Consider the following 20,100-nt stretch of genomic DNA (forward strand, 5'->3'; position numbering starts at 1 on the left):
TTTAACCAATAATTATTCATGAGTTTTGGTTTCGGTTTCGATTATAGCTGAAGGGATTAAAGTTATACATATATTGCATATATTTTTTCTTCATAAGTTGTGATTTTGGTTTCGATTCAAGCAGATACACCCAAGTCATATATATATATATATATATATATATATATATATATATATATATATATATATATATATATATATATATATTATTTTTGAAATCACAACTTTATAATATATACGAATCGATAGAAAAATGACTCTATAATAATATATATGAAATCTGCATAAATTAAAATATCATATTTAAGCGTATTTTACGACACAGTTATGCCGGACGTCCTTACTAGCTGAAATAAACACACCTGCAGTTTTAACAAAAGGTCTACAATAATATCAACGCGTCTTCATTTACGCAGACCATCCACAGAATGCCAACATCAATATATTACATATGGAAGACTCCGCTGTGAAATTTCCACAGGTCCCGTTAGTTTTTACATAATTACTTGAATCAAAGCTAAACGTACAAAAGTAAAGTGTCATGGTTTAGTTTTCTTCTAAAAGGAAACATTCATTTTGTACGCGCCCCCGTGTGATAAAATAATCTACAGTTGATATCATATGCTTGACCTTTCTGCTTGTTCGTTGATAAAACTTCTTAAATACATTTGTAATGTTAAAGTGGCTAAAAGTGTTAGCTTTGGTAAAAATAGGACTTCCGTCTTTAATCGGATTGTTTCGATTATCGATTTTCGATACTTCTCAAACGCATTCCGATACAAAACCTACGTAAGAACACCCCCAGATACATCAAATACATTTGTGTGAAATTAAAAAAAATCGGCCCAACCATTTCCGAGTTCATAGGGAACTCTCTCTTTCTATTACACACGCAGACAAAGTTCCTTTTATATAATAGTAGATAGATAGCAGATAGATGTTTCGGTTACCGCTATTAATATATAGAAGAGATTTACTGAACTTAAATCTATGGTTCTTTCTTTTAAGACATTCCTTGCAAGAACTCATCTTCTTCTACGTCTTTTTAATGTCAGGCAGAATTTCTATTGATAGAACTAGTTTGCAATCACTTCCGTTCTCTGGATCACTTTACAACAGGACTGCTTTTTTGCATATTACAACATCGTCGACTTCAAATTTAAAGTCAACAAATACTTGTCATAAACCGTCCCATGTGTAATCTGACTAATTCATGATATTGGTCAATTCTAGTGCTCCTATAGTGTTCTTCATCGTGACGAAAATTCCATCGGCACAAAGACACAAAACTTTCAGTCAGAACAGTTTGCGCAGATTAAATAACGGTTTCAGTTCGAAATTGTACGAAGGTGACTATCTACGACACGGGCTAAAATAATATAATTCCTATTGTCTCCCACCTTTCCACAAAGGTAGAGATAGACGCAAGATCAGTTTTTAATGTGAAGAAAATATGGCTTTCCAAAAATAGAACACTCTGGATTCGGACAAAAATGAAAATTGCCGAGTATAGAAAGATTTTTACTACTACTACTACTACTACTACTTATCATCATCATTGCTGCTGCTGTCTTACAGGTATCTTTCTTGGTCTGGTTCCAGCTAAGGTGAAAGTGTGTATCTTAATATTTCTTGTATTCTTTCGTTCATGTTGACGATTTAAATCTTAGACGTCGTTTTTTACTCTACCGCACAAATGCTTGTATTCGGTTTCAATCTCCGGTCTCGGATTGTTTTATTTCCTTATTTGCACCAGACCTGTAGAATAGCATCTGCCCATCTCTCATCAGCCCAGACATTTAATAAAACTTAAAAGATTATATGAAACATGGCGCAAAACAATCCGTGTGTTTTCAGGAACTTGTGGAAACCGTCTTCGTGCCGACTCTTTTTCCTCCTTCTTATAGTCTTGGTCTTTTACGACTAAAGTCAATAGGTAACCTTTTTCTGTGTTAACTATCTGTCATTATTTTTAACTCTTTATATCAAGTGGCTTAATGCCTTATCTGGAGCGACTCTCATAAAAACCTTTTTATAATATAATATAATAATATAATATTCCTTATGATTATTAAAATTCTCCATAGCTCATATGCTTACATGATTATCTGAGTTCGGCACTGACTGCGCTTTTCTACTATAGGCGAACTCCCACTTGGCACTGTTCAGATCCTAGTTCTTCATTTATTCACGTTTTCAGGTTGGCATTCAGTTTTTTCTTGGTGTAGAATTTCTTATTCGTTTTTTCATGTATATTTATATCGTTACAAAATCTGTGATAATAAAATCTAAAAAAAAAAAAAAAAATAAAAAAAAAAAAAAAAAAATAATAATATTCCAACGTATCCGCATTCTATTAAACAACAATAAATTGTTCTCAACGGAACTGCGGTTTTTCTTACTTTTTTTTTTTTTTAAATGAAAACAAAACAAAACTTCTCTTCGTTATAATTGCTCTTTCCCCTGGGGCGTTCATCTCGTAAGCATACAAGATGGACGATTCTTACTTTTAATCATGATTTAAAACATATGACAAAATCTGTTTAAACGAAATTCGTACGAAAAACTGTGGTGATGGAGAGAGAGAAAATAAAACAACAACAAAGAAAAAAGAGAGACAGAAAGAAACAAAAATTTTTTTTAAATGAACGGAGAGAATATTTGTAAAATACGTCCATTCAATGTACGCGTTTAATGATGGAAATTCTATTTTTACTATAAACGTGACAGAAATGTTATTTCAAACTTATCTATGACAGATCAATAGCTAATGTTTTATTTGGATTATTCGGACAGTCTCGACCGATGTAACACTCGACCTTCTTAAGTTGTATCTTGTGGAACGTCAATAGTTAAGACAAGAAAAGTAGACGGAAGAATTCAAATAAGACACATTATTAATTCGTATTTCAAAAACTCAGTATTACAAACAGAAATATTTCAAACTGAATCGTGGCAAAAAAACACAACAGACAAACGAAAACCCTAATCCAAACTTAAGCATGATAGAGAGACGAAAATTCTATTACAAACTCAAGTGTGATATACCAACAGAAATGCTATTTTAAACTTAAGCGTGACAGACAAACGAAAATGCTATTTCAAACTTAAGCATGAAAAAAAAAACTCCTATCCTTACATCATCAACGCTCTGATCCCCATCTGGCATCAATTGAAATGGATGGCTCTCGTCTGGGAGAAGCTCCATGTTTTGACAAGCTTCTGGGTTTGTCCTTTTCTCCTGATCTGAAATGGAACACGTACATCAAGTCTGTTGCCAAGGTCGCTGGAAAGATGGTGGGATCCTTCTACCACTCCAGAAGATATCTCACTACTGATGCAATTCTCTATCTATATAAAAGCCAAGTACGTCCAAGGATGGAATATGCTGCCATATGTGGGCAGGAGCTGCTAAAAACAGCCTATCCTGCCTTGACAGAGTACAAAATAGACTTCGTGGCTTAGTGGGGGATGTCCTTATCTGTACCCTGCAACCTCTCTCCCACAGAAGAGACGTTGCGAGCCTATCCTTGTTTTATCGTTATTTCCATAGCAGGTGCTCGTCTGAACTCCAATCTCTGGTCCCCCCTCGCTAATCTTTAACGAGAAACATCCGTCGAGCTGAATCCACTGTGAAAAACCCTTACTCTTTATCTGTGCCTAAATCAAAACGTGGATTCCATGAACAAAGCTTATTTCTTAGAACTGCACGCCTGTGGAACTCTGTTCCGTCTGCCTGCTTCCCACCTGACTACAACTTGGATGTGTTCTAGTCCAACGTTAACAAATTCTTAATGAACCGCCCCCTTAAGTAAACACTTCATCAAACCTCCACACTAACGTACTGTACTTGTAATAACCCTTATCCCTGAGTGGCTTCCAGGCCTTGATAAGTGGTGACCACTGTGTAAAAAAAAAAGATCAACAAAAATACTTTTTTAAACTTAAGTGTGACAGACCAACGAAAATTCTGTTTGTAATTAAACGTGACGGACTAAGGAAAATACTATTTGAAACTTAAGCGGGACAGATCAACAAAAATAAATATAGGTATGATAGATCAACAAAACTTCTATTTTAAACTAAAGCAATATAGATTAACAAAGATGATATTTCAAACTTAAGCATGTCAGATCATCAAAAATGCTATTTCAAACTAAGGCATAATAGATCGTCAAAAATACTATTTCCAACTTAAGCATGCTAGATCAACGTAAATGCTATTTTAAACTAAAGCATGGCAGAGTAATAAAAAATACTATTTCAAACTTAAGCATGATAGATCTACGAAAATGCTATTTCTATATTAAGCGTGACAGACCAATAAAAATGCTATTTCAAATTTAAGCATGGACAAATCAACAAAATACCATTTACAACTTAAGCATGATAGATCAATGCAAATTATATTTCAATCTTAAACGTAACGGACCAAAGAAAATACTATTTCAAACTTAAGCGTAAGAGATAAATATAAATGTTCTTTCAAGTATGAACATGACAGACCAACGAAAATGCTATTTTAAACTTAAGTATGACAGAACAATCAAAGTGTTATTTCAAACTCACACGAACAGAAATTCTATTTAAAGTATGACCACAACAGAAAAACAAATATGCTATTTCAAACTTCAGCATAACAAGCTAAGAGAAAGCTACTTCAAATATAAATATGGCAGAGCATAGTAGAGCAACGAAAATGCTATTTCAAATTCGAGCTTGACAGATCAACAAAAATGCTATTTTAAGGTTAAGCATGACAGCGAAACAAAAATGCTGTTCTAAACTTAAGCATGAAAGAGTAATGAACATACTATTTTAAGTTTAAGCATATAAGACCAACGTAACTGCTATTTTGTACTTCCGCATGATTGAACAATAAAATTGCTATTTTAAATTTTAGTCGGAGAAAGCAATGGAAAATGCTATTTAGGACTTAACCATAACAGGCCGTGAAACATTCTATTTTAAGTGTGAAAGACCAAACGACCGACTGGTATTTGGAATTTTGGAAGCAAAAAAAGAAAAGAAAGGGGGAAAAAACAAGAAAAAATATTTCTTACAGTTTTGCCGCCATTCAGGGTAATTGTTCCCATCGTCCCGAATGTCACAAACCTATTGACATTGAATATCTCCAGTTACCAATTTATTCTGTGTTCTATCTGTCAAAAGAAAGGGCAAAAAATGTAGGGCGACACAAAGAAAGACAAATACGAAACGAAATCATGTCCAAACACGATAACTCAACATTTAACTTTGAATATGTCAAAGTTTAATTGGTCCCCCCCCCAAATAATAATGTTGGCTCCTCCGCCCCCTTTTCGTATTATTTGGTGCACCCAAACATGTTGTGGAAAATTATAAGCGACGCTAAAATATTTCGCAAGTTACATTTCTATAAATACATTTATATTCAAAAGGGGAACTTCCTCGGAAAAGAAAGGATACACTTAATTGGATTCATGAAAGGTGACGGTTGTCTAGTGGTGAACGACACGGACTGACGATCTGGACGTTCCAAGTTCGGATCCAATACGTTCCACAAAAATTACTTTCCCTTAGGATGTGGCAACCTTCTCGTGTTCCCTCTCGTAAGTATCCGATGTCTTTTTAGAAAAAATTCTTTCTTTCTAGAAAAAATAGAACAATATCGTGGAAACCAATGGCAACAATAAAATCTTCAGATGCATACGATATAATGATGAATTTGATTCACGTAATGAAATGGAGCCAAAAATTGCTAGTTACATTTAATGCTATTAAGACAAAGTTCTTTTAAACAATTACAAGAAACCTTTCCAATCATCGTTTGCCATGGATGGTAGCACCTTACCTTAAAACTCACCGAACTAACATTTACAGGTCATACAAATTAGAACAAATACAATAGAAGCCCGGGATATTGTGGCCCCGGGATACGATTTTCAGGTCATGATGTGGAATAAAATGTTTTTCAGACCCTGCTTACGGTATTTGCCCCGCCTTACGGTGTTATCTATAATGTTATTAGACTATATACATGTGTATTATATACTGTACTGTATTTTGTTACTAATTCTTGGTATGCACTGTATAAAATTTTGCTTAGGCCGCTATACGGCGATATTACTTAACGATTCCAACCCCGGAACATATTAATGCCGTATCCCGGGGTTCTACTGTATATAGAATATACTGCCAAACACTCTACCTGGCAAGTCAATTACACATACTTATTATTGTTACCATATCTGGACTAGTGGACCATCAATTAGTTTGACAGGGTACAAAAAGCCAAACACTGTCTAACAAGCGCCAATCGTCTACCTCTTCGTTGCAATTTTAGAAGTATTTCAACAGAATGTATTACGCCGAACTTGCTGTGACTCTACAACATAAGTACGCCGTGTTGTGAAGGTATTCCCAAGAAGAGTGAGGAGATTAGAAATCAACACTGGAGGGGAAGAAAAGAAAACTGACAAACAGTAGACATCAAACTGTCATAACCAGATGCTATCTACATCTATGACAATTGAAACAAAAGAGCCTAACGTCCCAGGATAGGGCTGTACAATCATATCAGGAGATACAATTAAGGAACAGACTGATCTATGGTGTAAATAATCATTGTTTCCTGGATGCCAACAACGACAACATATATATATATATATATATATATATATATATATATATATATATATATATATATATATATTGTTGTGGAGACGCCCACTAATTAACATAGGTGGGTGATTGATACCAATCACCAATACCGGGAGAGTTCTGCAACAACCGCCAAATAGGCAAGACGCCTATGTTGCCTCCAGTAAGACATGCAACACGCCACTTTCCGGAATATCTCCAACTGAAGTATATCGGAAGACATGTAAATATGTATATAACTTTTCTTCCTAATATATTATTGTTATACCTTTACTTTCCATGTTCTTGTTAATTATTTGTGCAGACACAACAGTGGCGTCGATAATTCGAAAAAAGACTTACGCGGAAAAATCCACAACTAAACTCAACAGTGGTGTACGAAAAATACTTACTCGAGAAAGATTGAAAAAAAAAAAAAACGTACTCGAAGGAAAAAAAATCTACTGTTGAACACAACAGTAACATCGAGGATTTTGAAAAAGATTTACCCGAGAATTCACTGTTAGACACAGCAACAGTATTCGAAAAATAATTTACGCGGAAAGTTATCACTGTCGAAAAAACCCCCAAAAAACAAAAGGAAAACAAACGAAAGTAACTACAAAATTGTCGAACGAAGATTTACTCGGGAATTCACTGTTAGACACAGCAACAGTACTCGAAAAACAATTTACGCGGAAGTTATCACTGTCACCCCCCCCAGAAAAAAAACAAAAGAAAAACAAACGAAAGTAACTACAAAATTGTCGAACGAAATATTCGAATACTGGATACTTGAAAGCAAAACACCAATAACCATTTCAAAGTGACTACGAAAGTCAAAGAAAAAAAAGTGTTTGGCTAGTACACCGTGAACTAATTTATGCAAATTGTCTTGAAGGAGAAAAGCGATATTTTTTCAGCTGTACCAAGAAAGGTTTTTTTTTAAAGAATTCTTGTACATAATCAAAACTTAACGGATTAAGAAAAATACATTTTTTTTATCCCTTAATAGAAAAAGGGAAAAAGAAAGGTTCAATGCAAAAAATAATATATCGGTAGAATTCGGTTGACGCACACAAAAAAGCGAACCTAAAAACGGTTGTTCGTAGTTATTGTAAAAAGTGAATTAGTAAAATAGACTGATTTTACTAATCTTTGAATAAAAAAAACAAGATTGAGGAATTTACTAAAATAATGACATCTACAAAAAGGACAGCAAGCGCTACATGCAGAAAAAGACGAAGACAAAATGAACGACTCATAAAATGTCTAGAAAGGCAGGAAGAAAAGTTCGCGCAGATGCAACTTGAACAAAAAGAACTGTTAGAAAGATTTACAGCTAATTCCATACAAGAAAGTAATACAACCTTCTCCAACACAACAATTGTTAGCAGCATAGATGTGTTCACATACCTACCGGAAGAGGATAAAACTTTTGATGCATACTTCAAGAGGTATGAAGATATTTTCGAAACAGACTGAAAACTAGCCAAATGGAAAGAAAGTAAGTTTAATACTTCGAAAGCTTGGTACCAGTGAACATTGCAAATTTGTTGATTTTATATTGCCAAGGAGAACGAATCAGTTAGATTTCGCGGAGACCGTAAAGCTTCTTAAGGAGTTATTCGGACCGAACATGTCTCTTTTCCACAAGAGATGGTCATGTATGAATCTTAAGAAAACTGATGAACAGGACTACCTGACATACGCGTGAGTAGTAAACAAACACCGCGACAACTTCAAATTATCGGAACTCACGGTGGACGATTTCAAATGCTTAATTTTTGCACAGGGTCTAGTATCCACAAAAAAAATTCAGAGATCCGAAGACGCGTTCTCTCAAAATTAGAGACAGAACAAGACCTGACATTACATAAATTAGCAGAAGATTGCCAAAGGGCAGTATCACGAAAAAATATTCCAGGGATATAGAAGAAGCAGGAATGACGTACATTAGGAAAATTAAAAAACCTTTCAGAAACTCAGAGCAAAGAAATTTTGAGACTAATCAAAATACAAAACAATACTTAAATTATAAATACTCAAAATATAATAATTACAGAAAACGAAATTACAATAATAATCAAAGGAATTATAAAAAGACAGTATCAAGTAATAATTGTAGAAGATGTGATGAAAAACATTTGGAAAAGGATTGTCCTTACAAAAATATCAGGTGCTACAATTGCGATAAAGTTGGACGTAAGAGTGTTTGCCGCAGAAAAAAAAAGATCACCAAATGAGAACAAACGACAAAGGGAAAAATAATTTACGAAAATATGTATCAGTAAATATTTTCGACAAACAAGTGAAATTTCAGCTTGACTCTGGATCGGATTTGTCGTTAATAAACGTCAACACGCGGAAAAAGCTGGGTAAACCGACTCTTCAAAAGTCAAGTAAAGGTGCACGAACAGTGACAGGAGACGAAATAAAATTCGAAGGAGAGGTTATCCTGCCCATTAATTTAAATGGCACAACGAAGAAATTGAAAATCTTCGTAATAACAGAAAGCGAGAACTTATTGGGAATTGACAGAATTGAAAAATTCAATCTTTGCGATAAACCAATGAACGCTTTCTGTAGAAAAATAACCAGTTGCACCCCGACATCAGAAAATGTTAAACATGATCTAAAAAAGAAATTCCCAGAAATATTTACTACTGGACTGGGAAGATGCAATAAATTTAAGGCTTTGTTCGAGCTCAAAAAGATGCAACACCAGTGTTTAAGAAAAAACGGAACGTACTATTCGCCAGTTTAGACAAAATAAATACCGAGCTAGAGCTAGATAGACTCGAAAAAAACAGGCATCTTATCGAAAATCGAAACTAGCGTCTGGGCAGCCCCTACAGTGTCCGTAAAAAAAAGTCGGAACAAATTCGAGTCTGTGCAGACTTTTCTACGGGCCTAAACGATGAATTAAAAGACCACCACTACCCTTTACCAAGCCCTGAGGAGATATTTGCTAGACTAAATGGTGGCAAAATTTTTTCAAAAATAGATTTGTCCGACGCCTATTTACAAATTCCGATGGAAGAAGAATGCTCAAAGATATTATGCATTAACACGCACAAAGGATTGTTCAAATACAACCGTCTACCCTTTGGGATCAAAGTCGCACCGGCGATTTTCCAACAAGCAATGGATACAATGTTGGACGGAATACATTGTGCTTGTGCATACCTGGATGGCATAATCATCAGGAGCGCGTCCATAAGTGAACACTAAGAGCATCTAAAAGAAATATTCACAAGAATAAACGAATACGGATTCAAGGTGAAAGAAAACAAATGCGAATTTTGTTTAGACGAAATCAAATATTTAGGGCAAATAATAAATAAAGACGGTCGACGCACTGACCCGGAAAGATCGACAGCAATTAAAAACATGCCGGCACCACATAACGTGACGACTCTACAGAGCTTCTTAGGTCTCGCAAACTACTACCAAGTATTTATCAAAGGAATGCACAACCTAAGAGCTCCGCTAACGAGTTATTAAAGAAAGAAACACCATGGTTATTGACAAAAGAATGTCAAGACGCATTTGATAAAATTATAAAGACGCTGACGTCCGATCTATTTTTAACCTATTACGACCCAAAATTAGAAATAAGTGTTGCGAGCGACGTGACCTCATATGGTATAGGAACATGTATACAGCATATCCTGCCAGATGGATTGAAGAAACCTATAGCTCACGCCCCAAGGACACTACTTCCGGCAGAAAAGGCTTACTCTCAAATAGAAAAAGAAGGGTTAAGCATTATTTTCGTGGTGACGAAATTCCACCGTTACCTGTACGGGAGACACTTTATACTGGAAACAGATCACAAGCCCCTAGTGACAATCTTCGGCTCAAAAAAGGGCTTGCCAGTATATACGGCAAATCGCCTACTCCGTTGGGGTACGATCTTGCTAAATTATGACTTTCAAATAAAATTTCTGCGTTCGAAAAAAATAGGTCATGCGGATGGCCTGTCAAGGCTTATACCGAAAATGGAGGAAACCCTTGAAGAGTCCGTAATTACAGCTATACGTTCCAATTATGAGGAAAAAAACATGGTGGCGAATATAATAAAAGAATTACCAGTCACGTTAACCGATATAAAAAGGGAGGCTGACAATGACGATGTCATCACAGACATAAAGAAAAAAATAAGGGAAAATAATGAAAAAACGCAAAGCATATTTTCCGTATGCAATGATGTTTTATTATATAGTGAAAGAGTTGTTATCCCGAAAACCTTGCAGAAAAAGATCTTACGTGATTTTCATACAGGACACCCAGGTATAAATAGGATGAAGGCACTTATGCGGAGTTACGTTTACTGGCGTAACATGGATGTGGATATTGCACTAACAGTAAACAAGTGCGTTGTGCGTTAGCCACAAAGGCATTACCGATAGTCACTAAACCTTGGAAAAAAACCGACCATCCATGGTCACGAATTCATATAGACTTTGCAGGACCGACCGAAGGACAATACTACCTAATCGTAGTAGATAGTTTTTCCAGATGGCCTGAAGTAAAGCGTTTCAAGAACCCAACGACAAATAACACAATAAGTTTTCTGCAGGAAATATTTGCACGTTTTGGTGCGCCAGACATTATAGTCACAGATAACGGAACACAATTTACATTGCGTGATTTTAAGGACTTTTGTGACACTTTTCAGGTAAAACATATAACTACACCACCGTTCCATCTTAGATCTAATGGATTAGCGGAAATGTTCGCAGACACGATAAAGTGTGCACTTAGAAAATCAATAGGGACCCAGACGGATAAAGCATTACAACAATTCCTGCAAATATACAGGATAACTAAGTACCCAAATACACCGTCGAAATTATCGCCAGCAGAATTAATGTTTGTTAGAAAAATAAAATCACCATTTGATAAATTAATACCAAAGCAAGCAATCGTCCATCAAACTACACACACATCACGTAAAAGGTTTAAACCTGGTGATCGTTTATATTTTAAATGTATGAAAAATAATATTTCATATTGGGAGTTTGGTACGGTAGATAAACGTATCGGCGACTTGGTCTACATGATAAAAGGTCCAAAAGGGATACAAAAAAGGCATCACAATCAATTAAGGAAACGTCATATAAAAGACAACGAACATGACAAACCTGATGAAAAGGAAGATCCAATTGATATACTATACGAAGCGTTTGATATCGAACCACCACAAACCATGCCCGACCCGAGAAGATCGGGAAGGAAAAGAAAGTTTACAGAACCAATTATAATGACCCCCAAGATAAAAAGATATTGAAATCTACACGACTTCAAATCTTGGGAGGGATGGGGGTGTTGTGGCGACGCCCACTAATTAACATAGGTGGGTGAGTGAGATATATAAAGGTATCATTCACCAATACCGGGAGAGTTCTGCAACAACCGCCAAATAGGCAAGACGCCTATATTGCCTCCAGTAAGACATGCAACACGCCACCTGCCGGAATATCTCCAACTGAAGTATATCGGAAGACATGTAAATATGTATATAACTTTTCTTCCTAATATATTATTGTTATACCTTTACTTTCCGTGTTCTTAATTATTCGTGCAGACACAATATATATATATATATATATATATATATATATATATATATATACATATATATATATATATTAGCAAAAACTACCAACCCCTATAAGTAGATGTTAGGTGGCTTATATTTTCTTCCACTATGTGCCAGAATTTTCCTACACACACACACACACACACACACACACACATATATATATATATATATATATATATATATATATATAGTAAGTTATAAAATATATATGGCGATTAAGCTACACTGAATATTCTGCGTTTCATCCACTCTAGAACTGTTCAGGCTTATGCGCATAGGCCTGAAGAGTTCTAGAGTGGATGAAACGCGGAATATTCAATGTAGCTTAATCGCCATATATATTTTATAACTTACTAACTAGGTCTACCTACGTATTGAGCACTTTTGAACTAAATACTTAAAGTTTACGCATTAATTTATACTTTCGTATATTAATTTTATGTGAGTAAATGAAGTAGTTATATATATATACATATATATACATATAGATACATATATATACATAGATATATATATATACATATTCATATATACGCCTCTATATACATAAATATATATACTTATTCATATATACATATCTATACACATAGATTATATATATATACATATCTATATACATATCTATACACATCGATTTTATATATATATATACATATCTATATGCATATATATATATATTTATATACATATTTATATGCATATATATACATATCTATATACATAGATATATATATATATACATATACATATATATACATATGTATACATATACACACACATATATATACACACATATATACATATATCCATAAATATACGTATATGCATATTTATACATATATATACTTATGTACACACACACACACACACACACACACACACACACACACACACACATATATATATATATATATAGATAGATAGATACTTATATATAGATTCCCGAGTTACACAAGATATCCCTGAAAAAGGTCGGAAGTTAAATTGCCAGAAACGTTGTGTCTATATCACCCAAGAATAATCCAAATAATAAAATCTTTGTTAATAGTTTTGCAATGTAAATATTACTTTAAAATGTTTCGATTAGTATATAAAAATAATATTCAGTATATTTTTTAGAGAAATTACGAATCGATTTTTTTAACGACTGCGACCTTTGCAAACTCGTAAAATCCCTCCGCCAACTCTCCATTTTTCTCCTCATATATTTGAATATTTTACAATGACGGTTAACACGGACAGTATGTAATTATGCATAGGATCTTTTCGTTATTCATACACTAAAACTGTCTACAACATGTGGAAGAGATTAACTTCACTCTTAATGGTTCGTAAGAATAATAAATACTTAGAAACCTACTCGATATCCACTAAAACGATATTTACGAATCTAACATAAGTGCAAGGCCATTTTGTTAAAATACTGGTTATGTTTATCGTCTCAGAAGCTGTAAGTAATTCACGATAGAACAAGAATATAAGGCACTTAGGCGGAATAATGGCCGTGCTATGGTCGCCATTTTCTGGGCAGTTGATGTACAATGTCGAAAGGTGCCGAACGAAAGTTCCTGTGATTTTTGTTTCATCAGGAAAACGCTGGCCAAGTTTCTCAATAGAAAAATATATTATTTCTGTAATTACAAAAATAATTCAATAAAAAATTATTTGAAACATGAAAATAATATTTGTTTTTTTTATGAAGAAAATACAGTGAATAATTATTGGAGAATAGTGAAACTTTAAGAAAATGAAAGCATTAATCCAGAATAAAAAAAAACATCTGTTATTATAAGATAAGTTTTATGAATATATAATTTTTAATATATAGCAAACAAAAATATCTTTGATTTTTTTACATGACTTTCCCTTTTATTTTCTTTAATTCAAATCAAGAGAAAGTTTTATTTTTTACTAGCTGGCAGTCCGGCGTTGCCAGGTTGTACAATACGCTTAAACATGATATTTAGATTTATGCAGATTGCAAATGTATAATTATAGAATAAATCAACTATTGAATATTATATATTACGAAGAATAATTTGCCTGGTGCGCTAATTCGTAAAAAAAAAAAAAATAAAAAAAAAAATAAATAAATAAAAAATAAAAAAATAATATTGATAATGTCGTTCATCAAATTCCGTCTGTTTTTGTTTACAATATCACGTCAGATATTTGAGCTCGACAATGATTACCCTGGAAAGGTCACTTCTGATTGATATTTAATTTGAAAATATGTACACGAAGAAATGTTTTGCAGTGCTTTTAAATGGTACCTCTTCTTTTATCATAAATTGAACTCATTAATATGAAATAATAATAATAATAATAATAATAATAATAATAATAATAATAATAATAATAATAATAATAATAAAATGGTGAGGTACATCCGGGCTTGAAGAGGGACATCGTTTCGATCTGTAATCAAATGCTCTATCACTAAGTTATACCTCCAGATTATAATAAATCTATTTTTCTTTTTCTTTTTTTTTTTTTAAAGAGTAAAAGATTTGCCTAGATGTTATTATCTCCCTTGGACGGTGCAAGGTATAAACATTCCCCTGTAAAAATGATTCTTTTTTATCTATAAGAGAGAAAAGCTATTTTTAAGATCGGATTTTTTCGATTTTCCATACTTATCAGATGAATTTATGTAGAAAACATATCTAAGAACACCACCAGACATATGAATTAGCTTTGTGTGAAATTTGCAAAAAATAGGCTTAGCCGTTTCAGAACCTATTAGAAAAGATTTTTTCTTTCTCTCTCTTTCTCTCTCTCTCTCTCTCTCTCTCTGTCTCTCTCTCACGCACACACACAAAGTGACTTTTATATAATAGTAAATATATAATAAACCGATGATAACAAAAAAATCTTTTCTTACTGCTGCGATTTTATTGGCTCAGCGTCTCGACACTTTTCACTGTTTTATGTAAACTGCTCGAAAAATATTTTAAGTTAGTTAAAATATTTTAAGTAAGTTAAATAAGTACCGGCGATAAGTCAGTCGACTGTATACGTTCGCATAACAACGTTAGAATTATCTGGGTCTTACTTCTCTATATTATATTAAATTCTGACATAAAAATGTTGATAACTCAATAACTATTTGATTAAGCTGAAATATTTCATGGTGATTAGCGTGATCTTAGAATATCAGATCCACACATCAAATCAGAGGTTAAAATTTCGTTAAAATTCAGAACATCCAAGAAACAGACCTTATTAGGCCAAAGTAGTGAACCGCAACGATGTAGAAAACCGAAGTCATCGCATAAAATGTAACTTTCACATTTTCTGTAATTTTGAACATTAGTTTTGACCTAGATATCTCAACATTCAGTATAATCACGTTAACACACCGGTTCCAGTTAGATAACCGATCTTAAGCAACGTTGAACCTGGTCAGTACTAAAATGGGTGATTGTTTGGGAATTCCAGGTGCTGTATGTGCTCTCCGCTTATCTCAGCATTGCTTCCAGTCGTTCTGGACCTCTCCTTGCCACTGGACTCAAGCAATGCCGATTTAGAAGAGGTATGGTTGGAATTACGCAACTTTTGTCCTACAATTACACACGCAGCTACACTTACAGGGAGTATCCATTGTCTCTTGAGACTGAACCGAGGCATCGAGATATCTCAAAATTAAACCACTTCTAAGTACAATCCTTGTTTTTCTTCTTTTTTTATGATCATCCGCTAAGGCTTTGTACATAAACCTCTATAACCATATATATTGTAACTATCTAGAGATCATTGATGGTGTTTTTTAAACTTGAATAAACCTTTTATTTCTGTTGGTATCTTGATGGAAGGTTTACATGATATAACGAAAACAACGGAGATTTATTTGCAAAGCAGAACAGAAATGAAAAAAAAAACATTTATGAAAAATAATATAATAATACTTTACATTTTCACTTTATTAGTAACTTTTTCTCGTGGTGAGTATCTAAAAGGAAAAAAATTACATTAACAAACTTGACACTCTACAGGAATTGAAGGAGAACATTAGAAATGTAGCCAGGAAAATAAATCGCAATCGAGTGATCCTGCAATCCGTCATGGATAATGTTTTTGGAAAAAGTACGAATTTGTGAAGCTGAAAATGGAATCACAAAATGATGATAAATTAGAAAACGAAAAGCGATTTCGTTTACAGAGTAGATAATTTCCAAGATAGTTGTTTTTGCACTGCATACAGCCTTATTAAATACAACAGAATGTCATTTTTTCTGAGATAGTTTAATATGTGAGAACCTGCTTTGATAATCTTATCATTATGTAGCTATTATACTTATCATCACCCATTTTTTATGACGATTCTTGAAAAAATTGAAAGCATGTCATTTGCTATCCGAGAATTTTGGAACATAAATTGACAAAAATAATGTTTGGGTTTTCAGAAAGATCGAAGAACTAAATACTAGGATAAGAAAACAAACGAATTTCATATAATTGAATCACATATTTAAGTATACGGCAAAATCGTTTTGACACATCGATTTCGGTTATTAATATAACCGAATTTTTTGTTTGGTTAAGCCTGGTCAGTACTAAAATGGGTGGTTATTTGGGAAAACCAGGTGCTGTATGTGCTTTCCGTTTATCTCGGCATAGTTTCCAGTCGTCTTGGACTTCTCCTTGCCACTAGAATCAAGTAATGCCGACTCAGCAGAAGAGTGGTTGGAGATTCCACAGTTCTTGCTTCACAATTAAGCGTGTATGAGAAGAGACATGATTACGGGTAAATATGGTGCACGTCAGCACGTCAGCACGTCAGATGTTGCTTTAAATATACACCTTTTAATTTTAGATTTTGATATAAAATGCGTGTTACTAACTTTTGCTTCAGCCAGGGATTTACCAAAATCAACAGAATATAAGCAATTATTGAAATTGCTTTTTCCGTGTTGACTGCAGTATGTTGCTACTCCTGAGCAGTTCTAGAGATACCACCCTCCAAGGCTTTGCCTTCTCCTTTTGAGAAGGGTTTAATTTATTGTTTATATCGATGGAGCTTCCGAAGCATTTTTTGCAGGTCACAGTGCTCTTCCCCTAGGGTGTTGACTCTTTAATCTCATTTTTCGACACTTGTGCCGCATCTTCCCGTAGTGGAAAAGAAATAAATAAGGCGTGTTACTTAAGAGAATGAAAATATGGTGTCACGCAAGTGTAGGTACTCTCAGATCGAAGGCGGAAATTTAAAAACTAACGCAGATGAAACGTGGGCACTTTGGCCTACAAAAAATGTCTGAGCAGTCGCGTCGGCATTCCCCGGTAGTAATAAACTAACTCTTTCTCCAAGATAGAAGGCGAAACATGTTATGGTGGATTTTCTAGAACTACATAGAACCATACTTCATACTGAATTACAAAACAAAACAAAACAAAAAAACAAATAACAAATAATAGTTAATTAAATGTCTTCGTTCAATACCAATATGCAAATAAGATAACATCACGATTGATATCGCATACACGTAAGCAATATATGAATAGATGGCGCGTTTTTGTGTAAAATTGAATTTTCGTCGTTTTGACTTTAGCATTAGTGTGAATAATGGGACCAACTTTTGCATGTATTCATGTATTTATATAGATTAGTGCGCTGCAATATAAAATGTATCAGCAGGGTGTGTCAGAGTAAAGATTTTAAAATCATTCCTCCCCCTCTCTTTCTCGCTTCCTATCTCTCTCTGTCGTTCCTTATCCTTTGCACCTTAACTCTCTCAGATTCGAGCTTTCCCATCATTATTCTTTTTTGACATCCACTCTCACCTTTCCTTCCCTGATTTCTCTTCCTCCCCTTCTGATTTTTCTACTTCCCTTTCGTTCTACCCCTTCTTCTATATTCCATCTCACATACTTAACCCCCTATCTCACACTTTTCTTCAACATTCTTCCACTTCTTTCTTTTGTGTTCGTATTGTATCTAACTTCTCACCTCGAACGTCTCTCTTTCTCTCTTTAACACCATCACCACCACCTCTATTTTTCTACTCCTACTTCTCTCTAACCCCTTTTCTTACCTTTCTTTAATTTCTTTACTTTTACCACTCCCCCTTTTCCCATTTTACCTACGCTCTTAATCTCTTTCGCGCCTCTCTTTCTTCTTCTCTCTATATTTACACTTCATGGTTGTATCTTTCTCTCTTTATCCCCGTTCTTATCATTCTCGCCTTTTCTTCCTAATCGTTCCTTACCTCAGATCCCTTTTTCTCTACCCAGTAAAAACGCCCACGTAATAAGTGCCATCCTTTTTTTTTTTTACGAAATAGGAAACTAAAATATCTGGAATTTTATTTAACGAGTCAAAAATAAATAACACAGTAAAGAACACCGAAGGTATGCCGTGAAATAGAGCAAAGGAAAGGATGGTTGTCAGAATACCAACGCCGCTGTCGTTAATGCGTGATTCTGTTTTCAAAAGAATTGCTGACCCCGGAAAGTGAGATTTCAAGCTGACTTTTTTTGGTAACGCGAAACCTGATAGCAATTTGGCAGCTATTAAACAAATTAGATAAACCCCATAAGAATTGACTTGACAATACATTAACGATGTTTGCTTTCTTTCGTTTTGTGAGGAAAGGGGTTCACAAAACGTTGTTAATGTGTTTGTGCAATGCCCAGAGAATACGGCAGGTGATGCATAATTCCAGACGTATATTTTATTTCTTTTGAGCAGTATGGAGTTATTCCGATTGGTTGGCTCTTGGGGTGTCACGACATGTCGATCGTCATTGCATCATTTTATACCGGAACCGAACACATGACAATTCTTCGAAGATGCAGCAGTATACTCGCAGGTGAAAGAACTCAATGTTTGACAAGCAAATTCGTTCACAGCCTAAAGAAATATCCGACTTTTCCCAGGATGTTTTCTAGCTGTTTTGCCTTTCCAGTCTGTATTTCAAATCAGATTTTACTAGTGTTGGGACGATTACTCGGAATCGGGAATCGGAACAAATCAGTACTGTTTGGAGTATCGGAACCAATATCGGAAGAGGAAAAATATCCCAATTCCCGATTCCAAAAAGGATTCTTAAAAAGTTGCTTTTATTTAAAACTGAATTCTCTATGACCAGTACTAATGATAAAACGATAAATATATAATGATTTCACACTATCAGTAAAATTAAAATTTATGGATCATAATTAGAGCTAGGACAACAGCATATTCTTTTTCTTGTTTTAACTCTCAGGTATATATCCATTGATATCTTATATGTTTTTATATAGAGTGATGTGGTTCTCGGTTGATTAATTTTGTCTGTGTCGGATATATAAGGTAAAAGCAGATGAAAGAATATGCTGTTGTCACAGGCTAATCATAATAACGAATTTAGGCCAAGATGTCACCAGAAACATTGCCCATGAAATGACGTTAGTAAAAATGGCTCGAATGGACATATAGGAAAACATATTGATGGAAATATCACAATAAGTTTATAAAAATCTCACATACTATAAATAAATAGAAAATATTAAGAGGTTTGTCGAATTAAAAAGAAAATTACAAGGGTCGTTCCAAAAATAAAACCTCCTGCTTCTTTAACTCAAAATCTAAAACATTGAAAGCTACGAAGACAGGAGCAGTACAATTTAAACGAGCAGCCTTTTGTGCTCAAGAATTTATTTTTCTACATAGTCATCATCATTCTCAATGCACCATTGTCAGCCTCGTTTGATAGTTCAGTGTTAAAGTCCAGAGCGCGCTTTGTCACTAACGTTTCTGGTGCCACTTTGAAATCGATGAACCCATCTCCTAACTGTGCCGACATCAACTGTATCGGTTTCGTAAATGTTAAACAGACGTCAGTGAATGTTAATCGGCTCATTTTTCTGCATGGCGGAATTCAATGATG

At 34.2% G+C, this 20,100-nt stretch overlaps 1 protein-coding gene across 7 annotated transcripts in view; it reads right to left on the reverse strand.

Annotated features, from left to right (window-relative positions):
* LOC145276991 (carbohydrate sulfotransferase 15-like) overlaps positions 1-20,100 on the reverse strand; it is a 180,183-nt gene that overhangs the window by 91,528 nt on the left and 68,555 nt on the right. For 4 of the 7 annotated variants that reach the window (XM_080128560.1, XM_080128562.1, XM_080128561.1 and 1 more), the window contains one exon: positions 5,064-5,162. The exons of 1 other annotated variant lie outside the window; for it this stretch is intronic. In XM_080128560.1, coding sequence (XP_079984686.1) covers positions 5,064-5,096 — 33 coding nt within the window. In that variant the 5' untranslated portion in view covers positions 5,097-5,162. Of the gene's footprint in view, positions 1-2,100; positions 2,289-5,063; positions 5,163-20,100 lie in introns of all 7 variants that reach the window. 2 more of the 7 variants (XM_080128564.1, XM_080128563.1) reach the window with 2 other exon arrangements.

The sequence above is a fragment of the Euprymna scolopes genome, chromosome 5, assembly GCF_053919585.1.
Source record: "Euprymna scolopes isolate OS-2025 chromosome 5, ASM5391958v1, whole genome shotgun sequence".
In the NCBI taxonomy this organism is placed as follows: domain Eukaryota; kingdom Metazoa; phylum Mollusca; class Cephalopoda; order Sepiida; family Sepiolidae; genus Euprymna; species Euprymna scolopes.